The sequence below is a fragment of the Corvus kubaryi genome, unplaced genomic scaffold (assembly GCF_017639235.1).
Source record: "Corvus kubaryi isolate FWS band 111438036 unplaced genomic scaffold, C.kubaryi_AGA036_p1.0 133, whole genome shotgun sequence".
In the NCBI taxonomy this organism is placed as follows: domain Eukaryota; kingdom Metazoa; phylum Chordata; class Aves; order Passeriformes; family Corvidae; genus Corvus; species Corvus kubaryi.
Genome location: NW_024580667.1, coordinates 10,937,313 through 10,955,115, shown reverse-complemented (window position 1 = coordinate 10,955,115; position 17,803 = coordinate 10,937,313). Strand labels below are relative to the sequence as shown.

Here is a 17,803-nt window from a genome sequence, read left to right as displayed (position 1 = left end):
GACCAAAGGGAGGACTCGAACACTTTCCCAGGTTTTTTCCTCTACCGCGAAAGATTTTACCATCTAACATTATTTTCCTTCCCATGTGTTTGTTAAATAAATAGTTTTATCTTCTTCACTTTCCTTCGAGGAAAATTTATTTTTTCCCGAACCTGGTGGGGGAGGGGTGGTTGTGCCTTCTCTCAGAGGATATATTTCTAAATTTGCCCAAACTGGAACAAGGTGTATCTCTAGGGTTGATTTTATTGGCTCTTATCTCTTTCTCTCTTGAGCTTTAGCCACTGGATTTTATTAGCTTCAATTTCATGGTTGTACAGCTCACTGGCAAAGACAGAAATTATTGTAATGACTTTAATGGGAGGGTAGGTTTTCATCCTTAGTTTTATGGAGACATCATTTATAATTTCTTTTAAAATGCCATTTAAAATATGTGAACAGGTCTGATTATGCTACTAAGAATTGTGCACACTGAACATATACGTTGATGGTTGGCATTATATTGTATTTAACAAATTGGGAAATATTTGAGGATTTGAAATCAAAGCTATCCTCTCCAGAAGTATTTTAAGGGAAAAATCTTATTCATAATTAAATGGGAATGATCTCATTAAATCTCTTAAGGATCTAAGCAAAAGAATTGGGCAATGCGTGGGGGGTTTTTTTTGTTTTTTTGTTTAAGGAGAAAAGGGATTGGAGGGAGAGAACAAGTGGCATTTGCTTATCACTATGGTATTCCTTGAGTAGTAAACAGTTTGAGGTCTGCATTATGGTCCCGAGTGCTCACATGAGCTCAGGTGGGGAATATCTAAAAGGCTGGTTCCTCAGGGTGCTCTGGAAATTTTGGGAAATAAGTGCCTTAAAATTCTGCCTCAAGCAGTGAGCTCTTAATACTGAGAGAAGCTGTGCAAACCCAGGCTGTTCTCAGCTGTAGAACCGAGCAGTCCCATCCAGCTTTCGCCTCCCAGGAGAGGAGGCACTGTAGGGTGGACTCCAGAAAGCTGCTGGATAGAGCAGGGCTGGAGAGTGAGCAGCTGCCACCCGTTTGCAGGAGGGTGCTGCTTTTGGATGGCAGTACCACCACCTCTTCAGTACTCTGCATGTCCCCAGCCAGTCCTGGCAGAGGAATAATGTTGCATTGACCCTGATCCAGCTCTGCGTGGGAGCTGTTTGGTCTTGCCATGGCTGGTGGTGTTATGAAGTCTCAGTGGTTCTCTGCAGGCCTAAGGGACTCTTGTGTTCCTCTTTGTTCCTCCTTTTGTGTGGGGAATGCTTCTTAGCACAATTGCACTGTGCTGCCTTTGCTCATTTGAAACCCATAGCACTGGGTGGTACTATGGTACGGAGAAGGGAGTCTTGAATTTTTCAAGGCTTTTTAGCCCTGGCTGAGCACACAACAGGAGGGACTTGATACCAGCAAAGCCACTCTTTCCAGTGGTCCCTGTAACAATAAGGTAATGCTTTGCAGGATTGGCTTGGGTTTTGCAATACCAGGTGAGGTCCAACAGAGCTTGCCAGCCCTGTTCCTGTGCTGTGCTCAAGAGCGATCCTGCTTCTCTTGGCTGTGGAAGTGCTCGTGCTGTGCAGCACCTGAGCTGACAGATCTCTCTGAAACTCAGCTGCCTCTGCATTTAACCACAGTACTTTGTATCTGCAGCTGCATCATGCCTGATTTACAGCTTGGATAGAACAATTCAAGGCAGCTGGGAGGGGACTGCTGAGATTCAGATGCACTTTGCATGCTATTTCCTTTCCATGACATAATGTGAGGAATGCAAGGAATGTGGAGAGATGACAGCTTAGAAAGGTTAGTCTGGCTTTCAGGCACCGAGGATGTTTACACCTATAGTGTGAAGTGAGGATGAGTGTGTGTACAGAGTGCAGCTTTACAAACAGTAGTTGGACACTTGGCTTTCTGTGTCACTAACAAGGCTGAGATTGTGTTTGACTGACAATGGGGCAGTTCTCTGCTGCTTTCTTTCAGCAGCACCAGAGCTGGCAAAAGTGAACACCAGTGGTCTTGCTCCTGAGATCCTGTAACCTTCTCTGTTAGGTCCTGTTTTCATAATGTACCAGCACCAGAAGCTGAGCCACTTGAAAAAATTCCTGGCTCCCTGTCCTGTGTGCTGGTTGCCACCCTCACCCCATGACTGCCTGTCCCCTCAGTTTGCTGAGGGTAGCTGGTTGTGAGCACAAGTAATAAGCTGCATCTGTCATTTGGCTTTAAGTTAGTTCTCTGAAAAAAATAAAAAATCCTTCTCTGTTGGGGATTGAAAAAGGTGCAGGTAAGTCTGTGCTACTGCTTAAGAAAATATACATGGAGCCTCATACTTAATTAAACAAGTGCTATGATTAAACCAAATGCTGAAACATGCAAACAGTGTCTACATTTTCCAAAGTATTGAAAAAAAAATTGTTTTTTCAGCCTTGCTAGAGAAACCCATCAGCAAAAGACGAGACAGTGAAGCTGTACAGAAGGCCAAGATCCTTTACGCATCCTGCATGAATGAGAGTAAGTGGATTGATTTGAGAAGGAAATGGATGCATTCCCTGCATTTCTAAAGGCAGGCTTTTTATCTCTGTGCAGAGCTCTGTGAAGCTCTGTGCAGATGCTTGGATTTTGCTGATATGGATTCAACTGAATGCAGAGGGTCTTCTACACATTTCTAAAGCTGGCTATTGAGACTGAGGTACACCCAGGCAAAAGAAGTCAGTTTTAGAGAAACCTCTGCTTGTCAGAACTGTGAAGAGATATTTACCTGTGCAAAAGGATGTTAAACTGTGCCCCAGGGTTGTGGGGTTAGTGCCTGGGGTTAATAATTCAGAGGAACCCTCTGATGAAATTCTCATACTGATACTTTCAAGAGTTGCTCATCACCTTCTACATTTCTCTAAATCTATTTAATCAAAACACTACGCCAGGGCTGGGTATAGACAGTCCTGGACTCTTTAGCTTAGGTATCTTCATGTCAAGCATGTTAGCCACATTTGCAGAGTGCTTTTCCTTAGCTTGTAAATGCTGCTGTAAGGCAAAGTACACTAGTTTGGGACACATCACTACCCTTAGGTAGCTGCACAGGTGAAAGAAGTATTGGGAGTCCCCTTGTCCTTCTGACTCTTTCAGGCTTTTTTCCTGCACAGTTTTCTTCCAACATGGCCCAAGTCTGACTGCCAGCAATTGAGACAGCCTGCTCCTCAGCCTTGGTGCCCAGATACTGCCACTCCAGCTTTGATTATGAACAATAACCCCCCTCCCCCAAAACAGTGAAGTTTCTATGCTAGTTCCTAATCAAGGAGTGGGTTTTTTAAATTTACTTAATTCCAGCCTTTGCCTTTTTTTGAAAGGCACTGACTTGCCTCTCTTATTCTTGATACAGATAAACAGGGTTGGACTTCTATGCTGCTGTGCTCACAGGCAGAGCAGAGGCTTTGGGTTTCAACTATTGTGATTGCCTTGCCTGAAAATCAATCGATGCCAATAAATCTTTGTCTTATGTAGCTGCTGCTGGGCTTGAATTGTCTGGAATGTAATTGTTGTCACACTTTGACATTTCAGATAAAATTGAAAAAGCTGATGTGAAACCTCTGTTAAGTATACTGAAGCATTCACCTTTCCGTTGGCCTGTGTTGGAATCCAATATTGGACCTGAAGGGCTGTGGTCAGAAAGGAGGTTCAGCTTAGTCCAAGCCTTGGCAACTCTTCGTGGCCAATACAGTAGCTCTGTCTTCATCCGTTTGTACGTGGCTGCTGATGACAAAATCTCCAATCGCTATATCCTGAAGGTACAGTATAGCATATCTAATAGGTGTTTGATGGTCTCTTTCTTTAAAACATCTTTACATGCCAGATGTTTACACTTGATTGTTGCTGTTATTATCTGCTGGCTTACAGTTGTACGTAGGGGCCAATTTATGGGAATGTAGAAGCCACTAGCAACCACATGCTATTGAAAAGTATTTCGGTACAGGTTGTTTTCTTCTTTCAAACGGAAAAAACCCCATAAAAATGGTCCCATTAGACCAATAGCCAGGGTCTATGTGCATGAGAATAAGATGTCAATATCTAATTCTGTGTGCTGTTTATGACTCATCGGTTGCATGAAGAATGCTTTTTGTCTGGGAGGATGAAAAATGGTCCATCGCTAGCAGATATTTTGAACTTGAGCTCTTTTTCTTGAGATGGAAACACTTAATCTGGTGCTTATACAGCACCTTACCACACAGATTTTTCCCAAGTGCTTTTAAACATGAAATAGAGCATTTACCTTTTTCCTGAAATGCTGTTGTTTTTACACGAAAACATTACCCATTTGTTAGCAGCGCATGGCATTACACAGCAGTTTAGTAAGAAAAAGACCCAAGGAACGTTGTCTCCCTGTAGTCTGACAAAACTCCAGATGAAGTTGTATAACTGTGCAAGACTGAGTGCCTGGGCCAAATGCACTGTTGTTTAAGAACTTCAGATGAGTAGCCAGAGCAGACCCTCCCTCCATGGCTACAAGGAAATAGTTTATGAAGGCAAGAGATAAGGAACAAATAAGAAAGTTATGATGGCATTCATCACAGCAAAATAGGGTCTATGATCCTTATTTTGCTAGCATCCTGGCTAGCTGTAGGAATGTAGCCAAGAATACATTGTATTTAGGGACTGTGGTGGTACTGGAGTGGATGTCAGTTCTAAGTCCATTATTCCATATTTCTTTTCACTGTGACATTTAACTGGCATTAAGTTGAAGGGTAACTTCCCCCCTTCTCCAGGACATTTTCCTGGATGGTCAACAGCAGATCAACAGTTTGCTGTATCAAAGATGTCATTCTGCTAAGATGCTGTTCAGATCCTGTCACATTTTCTTCAGCTGAAGACTCACTTGAAAGAACTGAAGCAGTAGAATCAGAGAGATGTTTAGTTAGGTATCTCCTGTCACAATATTTCAGTTCAAGCCACCTGTCAGCAAATGGCTGGACAGGGACACCCTCACTGCTGCTCTCTTGGAAATGATTTATGACCAGCATTACCTTCACTTGCTATGCTTAGCAGCACCTAAGAATTAAGTATCTAAATAACTGAAGCACTACCTGTTATGAATAACATATTGTTCCGTAGGGTATTCTGATGTTAGTTTGATTAGGACCTTGATCTGCAGAATGCATCAGCCAGTGCCCTACTTTGTCCATGTTTTAACGAATTCCCAGGGGTGTAGATGTACCACAGAATATTTCAATCTGCTTGTGAAAATGGCTTTATTGCAAAATTCTTTTTGTTCAGCATTGCAAAATCACCAATGGGTCATAAAAGAGGTGGAAACTCCAAATAAAACTTTGTTCAGCATTCAACATTATATTTTTTTTTCATGAGTGCTGAAGCAGTTGGTTAACTTTTTTGTTTATTTCTCATATTTCTGCTCTCTTCGTTTAATGTGTTGTCAACTCTAATTCTTAAGACATGGGAATTTAGAGGAACATTTAATGTAACAGTCACAGAATTGAAATTCATCAAATAATCTGAAGTCATCTATTGCAAAGACACATGTAAAAAAGCATAAGAGTACATTCTTTTTGCATCATTGTGCTGAGAAAAGAAAGTTTTTCAAAGAATGAGAGTTGTACTGAGCATCACAATTACTCCTTTTTGAAGATGGTTTGTTTTATTTGTTTGTGGTATATTTTAAAGGTTGTGAACATCAGCTAGTAGAGAGAAAGATTATATTTATTCATTCACTTTAAGTTTTATTCATTTGTTACATTTTTATAAATGTAGAAAATGTGAAATATAAATCGCTTAACCTAAAGGACTTAGATTAGAAAGGACTTAGTGAAATTGTATGAATAAATACAGTCTATCTTCAGTAGATTTATCTTTAGAAACAATTGCAGCATCAAACCAAAAATGTTACATCAAAGCAGTTGTTTCTGCTCCAATCAGTGTCTTATTCAGAATTTGGAAGCTGGTTAAATGAAGTTTTCAGCTTTGTCTTCCATACCCTAACCTAACTTGATCACATTGAGAAGTTCTGAGAAATCTCAATTCCCAGTAATTATTATAAAATATATGCTGTGTAGTGAGTTCTTCCTGGTTAGGAATTTGAAACAGCATGCAAATATTCCCATGTAGATGTTTCACTCAAAACTCTTAATGCAGATCTCAAATTTTCAGGCCTAATTCCAATATTAGGGTGACTGTAGATCGGCAAATCTGATCCATGTTTAGATGGAAAAGATAAGTGAAGATCAAAGATCCATCTGGACTACCAGACACCTTTAGCTAAAGTACTGGAGACATAACAATATCCTGTGCAAGCAATCCTGGCTGGTATCCAGTTCAGTTTCAGTTCATCTGCTCAAAAGACTGAATACAGCACACAGTGCTGGTCTAGGGTGGAGCTCAAAAGTGTAACCTCAGTTTCAGTCAAGAAAACCTAACGATGCCTCCCAGGTAGAGAGCAGCTCACATGCTCCAGCACCTCAAGGGCATTTGGTGCGTACACTAGGCTGGTGTGGTCCCAAGCTGACTCTTAGGCCTCTGAAATAGGCATAGGATGGATACATGGTCATCAGCACCAATGGTTTGATCCTGTAGACCCAGTCCTTTTGTGTTTCCTACTTGCTGATGTAGCTGTTTTAACCATATAAATCACACCTGTGATTCTTTTCTTTAGGTGGCTTAGATATTGCAGGGGGCATCTGTGGCTCCCCAGATCACAGTAATGTGATTTAGTTAATACCTGTCAGCACAGCATAACATTTTTCTGTTGTTTTGAAATCCTGTGCAACTCAGACTGGTGCAGTATTTTATGTATTAGGCATTTGCACACATCTACCATAATTGCCAGAAAAACATGAACCCTTCCAAAGTTACTTATCAGTTTACCTTTGAATCTGATGAATTTAGCTGTTAAATGTTACTTCTTGGTTTTTTTAACAGCTTGACCAAGCAAGTCTCTCTCTGGCATCTCGAGAGGATTACCTAGAAAATACCACAGAAGCCAAATCTGTAAGTATTATCGGCTGGAAAATAGAGTCACCATTTTCCCCCTCATCTTTTTTCATTGTTGTTTTGTTTTGTTGAGCTCCAGACTGAGAATGGGTTGTGCTTTGTTTGGATTTGGGTTTTGCAGGGTATCTATCACAAAACACCACTTCTATCACAAACGCTCTTGCAAAGTGTCCTAAATGAAGCTTGCACTTGTATACAAGTACTTCTGTCCCATGGTGGTTACTGTATTAGTTGGCCTAAAATTCAGATGTACATTCATACACATTGTCTAATCCATTTGTAAGAGCTGAAAGTTGTCAGTCTAATCCAGAATGGCCTTTTGCATTTCCTGAGATTTGTGCTCCCTGAACCATAGCAGGTATCTCTGCCTGTCACGCACTGTATTTTTACAGTGTTATTTCTCCTTTTTAACTTGCTTGGCACTCAAGGTAAGGAAAGTACAACCTTGGTTCCTAATGTGTGAAGGTATTACACTCCTAGTGCTGGGCATTTCTGGTCTACTGCTACAACTCTGCTCAAGAGCAGCTCCTGTTTTCATTTCACTCTTTCTGTTTCTTTACAGTACCGAGATGCCTTTTTGCAGTTCATGGTTGATACAGCAGTGCTTCTGGGTGCAAACGCCTCCCGAGCTGAATCGGATATGAAATCAGTTCTAAGACTGGAAGTTAAAATAGCAGAGGTTGGTAATCTAATATAACCTTTTCTCAAAACGGAAAGCCCTTATATCAAGAACATTAGCAATAGGGATTTTAAAAGAAGAAGGAGAGGAGCAGATCCTGATGAGGAAAGGATGAATAATATTTCTCCCTTAGTTAATTGTTAAACTGTAAATTTTATTCTCAGGGGAAAACCTTAGCCAAATACCCTTGGTGTTTTAAATTTGTCTTGGTTTTGGAGACAAAACTTCAGGAGAAAACACTCCGGAGGGTCTCCTCTGAAGGGAAAAGGGCCTCCCCCTTTCCTCCACCAATAAGACAAGTGGGTCACAGCAAGTGGAAGTGGAAAAAAACAAACTGTTTATTAGCACCAAACAAAAACAGGGTAGAACAGGATAAAAAACCCCGTCAAAATACAACAAATTCCCAGAGAGGGAACAGACACGTGGGCTCGGACCAGCCGGGGCCACCCCGCAGGCCCACTGGGGCCACCCCCGCAGGCTCCCTGGACCGGTGAGGAGGGAAGGGAGGCAGTGAGGCAAGGGGAAGGGAAGGGAAAAAAGAACAAGACAAACCAACAGAACCTTTTTCCTGCTAGTGGAACACAAAGAACCCCAAAGAGCAGCACAGTGCTCCCTCCCGAGCCCCCCGGGTCCATCTTAAAGGCAGAGCATCCTTGGGCATTGAGTGGATGGTTAAGGAATAAAGCAGCTTCATAACATCACCCCAGGACAAAATTGTAATGTCAGCCAGGCTCACCAGTGGCAAGCCTGGGGGTGGCATGGCAATGTTTAAGGGATGGTGTATTAGCGAGGTCCTTTGGTCTCCCATCTCAGTGGAGGTGGGGGATGGAGATCCATATGGCAGCAGAGATACAGGGATTGTTGATATGTTAGAAACTGTGGAAGCACCTGAGAAGGGTCCCATAGGAGTTAGGGCTTATCCTCCTGAAAAGGTGATGAGGTCAATATCCCAGCTGAAGTGCATCTACACCAATTCACTGGTACCCACTTGGCAGCTGAAAAAATATTACATAGCTCAAGACCTTACACGTATTTTCCAACCTAAGTGATTCTATAATTTTGAAGCTGTGTGGAATCTGAGCTCCTGCTGTGCACCTGTGTTGAGGATCTATTGCCCTGTTGTTTAACAGCAGACTGGGCTGATTCTCTGCGGAACAGTCTAAAAGCAATGCAAGACTGAGGTGGGATATTGGAGCTTGGTGGTGAGGGAGTGGTGTTTACAGTAGCACCACCCTTAGCTCCTGAAGTGTTTTCGTGGGGTAGTCTGGGAGAGTGGATGAAAAACTCATGAGTTTTAATTTAGAGGATCAGCTGAATTTAGTAAAGCTAAGCATATTTAAATCTGGTACTTGGTTCTGAGATTTACTTGGTGACATTTTTGCTCCCTTGTGGTGTTTAATTTATGCCTTGGGATTATTGCAGATTGAAGGAGTGTTTTTGCTTCTCTATATCCCTGTTTCAGTATGGCTACTACAGGAATCCCACTCATGGGTGCTGCAAGTTCATTATCATTTCAACCTCTACTAAAACTAGGGAGAAGGGTTGGCCTCAGTGTTGGGAAACCGCCAAAAGTAAGGGTACAGGCTTGATGCTGGTTTGCAGAACTGCCAGCTGAGCTGAGTATTCCTTCATATTTGCAAGGAAAGAAGCTATCCCTGTGAAATGCTGGTCTCTGTTAGCAGAGAAGCCTGTTGTGTTGCACAGGACAGGCAATGCAGTAGATGACTTTTATCTGGGTTCTGCTGTTGCAGTCTAAAGGATGCTTCTCAATGGCATGTTTGTACATAAGTGAGGGCCACCCACAACAGAAGCCAATCAATGTTTCCATCTCTCTGCTGAAAGGGATGAAATTTTGTCAAACATCTAAGCAAAGTCCAATATTAATTTTTAGTTACTTAGCATGGATGGACTAATGCGCAAATACTTCCTTGTGACCTGGTAGACTTGAAAAACAGTAAATATTTCTTCTGTTTATCAGTGATGGCATGAGAAGATGCATCCTTAGCTCTAGTAGCTCTAATGCTTTGCCTAACAGGTGTCTTACAGAGCATTAATCCACAAAGTATGTAAGTGAAGCTGCTGTATAAGATGACATGGATCATGTAACAACTCTCAGGATCTGTAATGCACATCGTTATGCAACAAACCGTGCTTGCTTATGGTTTCTTTTAGTAAGAATAATCCTCCTAATATCTGTTCAGATATTAGGCATGAGTCAATGGACATGCCTTGTTGCATAAATATAATGTACCTAATGATTATGTATATAAACATTTTACCGTGATGGAGGTAGTCCTGTTTGTCACTGGAGGTTTTACTGTATCCTGTGTTCCTCTGCAATTTTTTAAGTAAGTGTATGTAATGGAGAACTTCTGTGCTCAGGAAGAGGCAGCAAGAATACTTTGGATATAGGAAGGAGTGGCATGCTTTGAGAGAGGTTGTTGTGTACAAGGAAGATTTTTATTAGGTTTGAATCACTGGAGAAAGTTTTGAGAGAAAGGGAGTAAATGGGTTCAAGAAGAGTTAAAGATTTGTCAGATAAATGAAATTTGCAGAAAGGGAGAAGAAAGTAATTTTTTTTTTCCTGTGTGGCTTGAGCAATAGTAAAACCACAGACACTTACTGGAGAATTTTGGTTGGAGAAGTTCCAGCTGTCTGGTTAGTCTGGCGTCAATCCCTGTCCTTTAGACTGCATACAGACAGTGGTACAGGATTTACCTTAGAGCAGGGCTGGAATTGCCACTGGGAATTTTTGTTTCTCTTGAACACTGAGAAAATTTTGAGCTGTACCTTGTACTTGATTTGTTTTTCTATTATGAACCATAGGGCCATCTTGGAGTCTGGGTGTCCTTCTCATCAGTTATAAAAGGATTTGCTTCATATTTAGGGTTTCTTTTGCTGTATCCTTGGACACTGCAGAGGAACTTGAGATCCAGCTCCTCTGGTCACCCAGATGAAAGGCCTGGTTGTGGAATGCTTTAATTCATGCCTGGCCTATATACTCAGGTTTCCTGCTATGGAAATCAGAGTGAAGGGGTGAAATGAGGAGTGTGTATCTGGCTCTTCCCCCAGGTGGAATAAGACCGTAGCAAGAACATGTTCAAATCCAAGACATGAGATGCACTTCAGTTTATGAAGGTGCACCTATCTCAGATTTGATGTATTAAACCTGAAGGTGGCTTCTACTTGATAGGAAGGGATGAATAGGTATTAATCGTCAATGTGTACTTTTATCTCTTATGAATTAACATGTCTTTCCTTAGCATAATCAGAGCCAAATCATCTGATATGTCCAAAGAACACATGCAGCTCATTAAATTTTCCAATAATGAGTTAAACTTAAAAGGAACTATCTTCCATTTCTTCCAGTTTAATGCAATCCTCAGAAAGGGAAGTTAATGCCATAAATGCTTGGAAAACAGGTGGTGAGATATTTCTGCACAGGGATTATGAAGGACGGTAATGACGTAAGAGTCCCTGCAAGATAAACCTTGTTTTGATGGTTTTGTGGTTTTTTTCTCTTCACCAGATCATGATTCCCTATGAAAATCGAACAAGTGAGGTGATGTACAATAAAATGAACATATCGGAGCTTAGTGCTATGATTCCACAGGTTGGTTGGGGATAACTGAAAAATTATTCTTTTAATATCTGATCTGTATAATTAAAACTGTCTTTAGTGTTCAGAGCAGCATGTTAAAGGAGTATCATAAGGAATGTGTGTGCTCATTTACAGTATATGTTCTTTTAAATACAGTTCCAACTTTAATGAGGATTGAAAACATATGTAATGATAAAGTGCAATAATTTCTATGTTCGTAATAAGTAAAGCTTTGAAACCATTAGTTTTAAAGGTACAACTTAGTTCATAAATCATCTCTCTCCATAATCTGCTTTAACCAGCCTTCTCTTTGTCATTGCAGTTTGACTGGCTGGGATACATCAAGAAGGTGATTGACACCAAACTCTATCCTGAGCTTAAAGATATAGGTCCTTCAGAAAATGTGATTGTCCGTGTTCCCCAGTACTTCAAAGATTTATTCAGGATACTAGAAAATGAAAGGAAAAAGTAAGGATCCTATGATGGTTTCACCCACACTTATAAGTGATGCCATGAAGATTTTTTGCCTTTTCTTTTATACCCCTGTTATACCTTTTTACAACTTCTGTATTCTTAGTGCTTTTTGCCTACATTCTTGGACTTGTTTGTCAAGCTGGGAGACTCAACATTTTAGAAGCTTCATAGCTAGGGATCAGCGTGCCCCAGACCCCAAGGTCCTCTCCAGAACATATTCTGTAAAACCAAGATAGAACCATCCAGGGGAAGGTTCCTTGGGGAGGGGGGCTCACTCAAGCCTCTCACTGGGGAATCTTTGATAGATATGCTAATTAATGAGACCTATAATATTATACCAGATCTTTGGGGGATGTGCATTGCAGTGGGCATTGAGGTGCATTCGACGTAGACGTAGTGCACCTAAGGATCCTTAAAATAAATACCAAGGTAAAATCCCTTTTTCCCTTCTAGAGTGTTTGACTCTTGATTTTAAGACCAGGAAAAGGCATCATAAGGGTACATCAAATGCTGGGCTTTTTCTGTTTTTTTTTTTTAATGAGTTTCAGCTATTCTTGGAATCAAGTCTCTAGGCAAACAGTCTGTTTGGTTTTGCCTGAATGAGGATTTAGATATTACCTTGTGCACAGCAGGAGAATTTTCAGTTTCAACACCTTTGTTCTATGGATAACACAGGTTGCAGTAAAGCTGCTCTTTCCAGATGCATTCAGCATCTCTAACTTGTATAGGGTCTTGTATCTTGTGAAATCCTTTACACCTGCAGGACATAGTTGTAAAATGCAGGTAGCTCTGATTAAACATGGTAGATGTGCTTTGCAAAGGGAAGCAAGAGAGTTTTGGGCAGCGATGAAAAAGTGACATCCCATTTGAAACATCCTTATTGATGACATCTAAGGGATTTCTGTGATAATTTGTTCTCTGAGGCATGTTGCTGAAATTTAAAATAAATATTGTTAAGCTGTTGTCTCCAAATATCAATCTTTGCTGATTGTACAGTATGGCCACAACCAAATGTATTTCAGGAAAAAAAAAGACAGAGATTTTTCTTATATTGTCGCTCTGTCTCTAGTGATGGAATGCTTACATTAATTCATAGTACCTTTAAAAATAGCACACAAATCAAACAATAAGAAAAAGAAAATTTACTGATTTGCTTACAGATCATCAAATATCCTTTCCTTGTAAAATTCAGATAAATAGCATTAGTGCCACGAATTTTAATCTACTGAGGAAAGACTTTTAAATTGTTTGAGCTGTCCATGCTTTCTAACTCAAAGTTAGTTACATCAGTGGGGATAAATGTAGGATTTAGAGGTTGCATATTTAGCAAGATGACAGGAAATTAGTTATTCCCTGCCTACAAATACACTTACATGCAAATATATTATGTAACTATAGAGTAAATACCTGGAGACTTTTTCCATCAGTTTCTTATTCAGGGAAAATCTAAATATTCAAGAGAAGTTAAGCCAGCCTGTGTGTCATGGCAGAAGGAGGCTGGAGTAATGACCAGAAATAATTGCAATGCCTGTCTTTAGCAAAGCTCAAGACCAGGTTTCCGCCCTCACAGGCTGGGGGGAGAGGGTGAGCAAAAGCAGTTTCAGTATATTCACACTGCATATGTTAGAGGTGCTAACGGCTTAGGCATTTTCTGCCCGGTCTTATCCTAAGAAAATTGCATCATAAAATGTTATAAATGGCAAATAGTGCTAAACTGAACCCAAGCAGGCTTCAAATTCTTGTGTGTAAAATGTATCCAAACAGCCCAGGCATGATAACCAAGATCATGTTTATCTCTTAGGTGATTATGTTCATTATTTAAAATGTCAGAGTCTGCTCCAGAGGTAACCTTGCTATCTGGCCTGAGAAAATTAGGAGATCATCTTAGTGTGAACTCCTAACAATGAGGTCTCAATATTCCCTTGTAGGGTGAACCCTGAAAACTTAACAAGGATATTTTATTTTAGGTAATCTCATTTGTCATTCTCCATATGATATTTTAAAGGTTTAGTTAATATAAACAACATGAATTTAATTTGTTACTGTAAATATCTAGACCAATCAAATTCCTAGAAAAGCATTTCAAAATTTTAGATTTGCTTCAGTGTTCATAATGTGAATTGTCTTCTCATCATTTCAAGAGATGGAGTGTCATAAGGAAAAGCAGGTACTTTCACCAAGTCCATATTCTTTTCAGTTACAAGGCTATCCCTAAATTATACTTTTATTCCAGTGCCTTGTGTGTCCTCTTCCTCAATGAGTACCCTGCTAGCCTGGGTATTGTTCAAAATGTCACAAAAAGATGGCTCATGCCCCAGTATTTCACCCAGTGATCGGGTAAAGTATTTAATGAAGTTTGTTTGAGGTGGAGAAAAGAATGGAGTGAAAATTAAGTCTGGCTACAGAAGGAGTTCTCTGTGTTGGAGGTGGCAAGTTGTATGGACTCAAAATCCTTGTGTTGAAAATTTCTCCCTCAGAGAACCTGCTGAGCAATCTTGAATTGTGAAATCTTTCACAGGGCAATGTTACTAGAAAAGGGCACATTGACGTGTAGCGTGAATTTAGCAGAATTTTACTTAACTGCATGTAATCAAGTTACTGTGTGGTGCTTGAAATAGGTGCAGCAGTGTGGTTAAGAGGTTGGTCTGAAGTCCCCAGGCCAGAGCACTGCTGTGACTCCAACCCAGGAGCTGGGCTCTCCACAGGGAGCTGCCCACGAAGCTCAGCAACCAGCCTGCAGGAGTTTCCATCAGCTCTGGGATAGCTAGCCTAAGTCATGTCAGGTGCTGAAGTAAGTCAAACCTTCATAACAGGTCTTCAGGGATTCCTTCAGCTTTTTGGTGTACCAATCAATTTTTAATGGGGTTTATCTCTATTACAGGAAAAAGAGGTGTATGTATGTAGCTGTGATGTAAACGAGCAATGGCAGAGCTCCAGTACAGCTGTGCCATGTGAGGGGGCAGAGAGAACTGTGCTGGCACCAATTATTATATATTTTATATATATCCTTTATATATATCCCTTCCCTGTTACCTGTGTGCTGGTGCTTTATGTGAGCCATAAATAGGATACCCTAAATTGCATCCTTTCTGGAGATCTTTGCAGCTGTTGAAAGAAGCAGCTTTATCATTCTCATAGATCTCTGAATGGATAGTTGGTTTCATAGAACCACAGAATGGTTTGGATTGGAAGGGACGCTATAGGTTATTTAGTTTCAACACCCTTCCCACAGGCAGGGACACCTTGCACTAGACCAAGTTGCTCAGAGCCCCATTGTGATGATCCATCCTTAAGGGCAAGGCCGGCCTGGCCTTGAACACTTTTAGGGATGGGGCATCCACAGCTTCTCTGGACAACCTGTTCAGTGCCTCATCTCCCTCACAGTAAAGAATTTTCTCCTAACAGCTGATAAATCTATCCTTTTTCAGTCTAAAGCCAGTCCCCTTGTCCTATCACTATATGTTCTTGTAAAATGTCCCTCTCCAACTTTCTTGTAGGCCCCTTTTCCTTTGTCTTACCTTCCCATATCTGTGCAGTATTGGACTATTAATTGAGAAGAACTCTAATTCATATAGCATATGAAGAATTTTCTTTAGAGATGGATGGAGGCACTAGATCCCTTTTCTGGTCTTAGTCTGACTCTGAAAAATTAGAGAAGTTACAATAATTTTTCTTGAACTAGTGCCTCTAGCAATAGAGGCAAAAGTTTTTCTGTACTTTTAATTTGATTCGTGACTCAATTCTGAATACAATTTTCAAACAGATCTAAAATTTGTGAAAGAGATCTTTTTCTTAGAACGTCAATTAATTTGTCCACCTATCTCATATTAAATCTGTCCTCTTTAATTGCTACCATGTCTGTTGATTAAAATATTGCAAGCTCACAGAATTTTACATGAGCAACCTACTTTATTCTCAGACAGGGCAGAAAGTACTTTAGTAAATATTCATAAGCACTGGTATAATTTTAACTGTCCCAGCAAACAAGCTCTCTACCACTTCCTTTGGGAATGTGTGTCACAATAAGGGTCATACTGGTTAAAAGTGAGCCTACACTTTCTGTAACAGGCATTTGGAAGTTAAAATAGAGTGTACTCTTCTGAAAGGTTACAACAACAAATATTCCGGTCTCATCAAAAGAGCAGAGAGGATTTTTAGGTTTTATTTGTGTGCTGGATTTTGCTCCATGTGTAGAGATTAACTTCTCTGAGCCTCAGTGAACTTATTTGTGAAACTGCAAGGAAAATCACCCCAAGACCTGCATTGTAGTAACTTTATAGGCAAAAAGTACAGTTTTTAAGCGAACTGAAGATCACCAAATGATTTGAAGTTTGCATAGTTAGCCCAAAATGTAAAATAATCATCCCCCAAATAGGTAAACAAATTCAGATAAATTTCTATTTTATTTTGTTTCGAAAAACAAACTAAAGCACACTGCCCTTCAAACATGCAACAGTAAACCCCCTCAACCTCTCCACTTGTTGCCCACCCCCCATTAAAAAACATTCAAGGGGAGCCTCCCTTTTGTTTAATGCTGTGTGGATTCTGTTGTGGTTACAATCTGGAATTATTACTGTCTCATCAGACAGCTTGGTTTTAGCATGTGTCAGCCTTTTCCTTCCCAAATTAAAACAATCCTCAATTAATTATGAGATATTTCCCGCAACTGTTGTCTGCCTTCGTTACTTATACCTGACACAAACATTTCTGAATTCTTGTTGATATTATTGTCTTTCAATTAGTCACCTTTTTGAGACCCAGCCTTTAGAAATTACAGTCTTTCATTCACTACCAGTTTGAGAGAGTTTCCCCAACTCAAATGTAAGGACAAACATCGCTGTGTGAGAAAAAGAAGTACACAGAAGAGAGAATTGATTTTTTTTTGGTGGTGATTAAGTACCAAATTTTAATACATAATTGGTGTGTGATGGTGATCTATTTAGCTAAGGTTTTTTACCTAAGGCTTTTGATTGAAATCAAATCTTTAACCTTTTAATCTGTGAGATTTGCATAAATGCTGCAGAAGTTGCTACAGCTGGATACTCTTCAGCTCTGCTGAAATACCTGAGGCAGATTGTTGTGAGGTTTCTGGAGTTTGAGTCATTTACCAAAACAATGAGAGCTGAGTGCTTTTAGGGTGCTTCACTGGCCATTGAGTGAGAAAATTCCACATTGTCAAAAACTTACTAAGGGAAAAATCTGAACTTTCTGGCATTTCTTAGGTTGAAATGAATTTTTAATGATCCTAAACATTATCTTAAAATGGTGTGGTTATCTAAGCAGAGATAACTATTTTGGCTTTTGTAACATGTACTGTCTCATAAATGTACATTATCCATGCTAAAAAAGCTTTTTCAGATATGTTTTATGATTATTGTGGGCATTTAGGTGCACTATAGAATATATCTGTGTACTAAAAGAGGGAATATACCCAGTGTGAGAGATGCAACAACGCATCTTGAGTTGAAGGCTTTGTGTGGGTGGGCTGGAGCTTGGTTAGAGGCAAAACTGAAGTTATGTCTCAAGCAGATGCTGCTGTCAAGACAGGGTGCCCACGAAGTGTGTTTCCAGGCCGTTATGATTCAGAAGAGGGAACTGTGTCTCTGAGTGAAGCTAATGGAGTGACACCGTAGCAACAGCTGCATTGCCCCACACTTATGGCAATGGGAGATTGCAGAAATGGGATTGTTAGAGATGGGGGAGTTGTTTGGATTGTCCATAACAGCATCTTTGGTTGCAAAGAAGCAATTTTCCTAACTATGGAGAAGACTGTGGCCTGCCAAAAATGTTATCTATATCCCAGTGGGGAGCAAATAACATTTGAATATCCATAGCTTTGAAGCAATGACTATCCTTGAAAAATATGTCATGTATAAAAGAAGATGAGAATAATATGTTTAGGCCATTTTTGGACTTGTTTTGTGACTGTTGGAAGTTGAATTGCATATTTCAGAATGCACCTTTAGCTCATACAGCCACTGTTGAACATGGAGAGAGATCAATCTAGGCTGGATAAATCCTCCAGTCAGGTGCCCAAAGTTTTTGAAAAGGGGCATGG

General features: G+C 40.3%; 1 protein-coding gene across 1 annotated transcript in view; it reads left to right on the top strand.

Moving 5' to 3' along the window:
• Nucleotides 1-17,803, top strand: part of PHEX (phosphate regulating endopeptidase homolog X-linked) — a 98,263-nt gene that overhangs the window by 20,077 nt on the left and 60,383 nt on the right. Inside the window, exons 4-9 of the mRNA XM_042036302.1 lie at nt 2,423-2,509; nt 3,554-3,780; nt 6,920-6,988; nt 7,554-7,670; nt 11,200-11,283; nt 11,594-11,739. Coding sequence (XP_041892236.1) covers nt 2,423-2,509; nt 3,554-3,780; nt 6,920-6,988; nt 7,554-7,670; nt 11,200-11,283; nt 11,594-11,739 — 730 coding nt within the window. The remainder of the gene's footprint in view (nt 1-2,422; nt 2,510-3,553; nt 3,781-6,919; nt 6,989-7,553; nt 7,671-11,199; nt 11,284-11,593; nt 11,740-17,803) is intronic.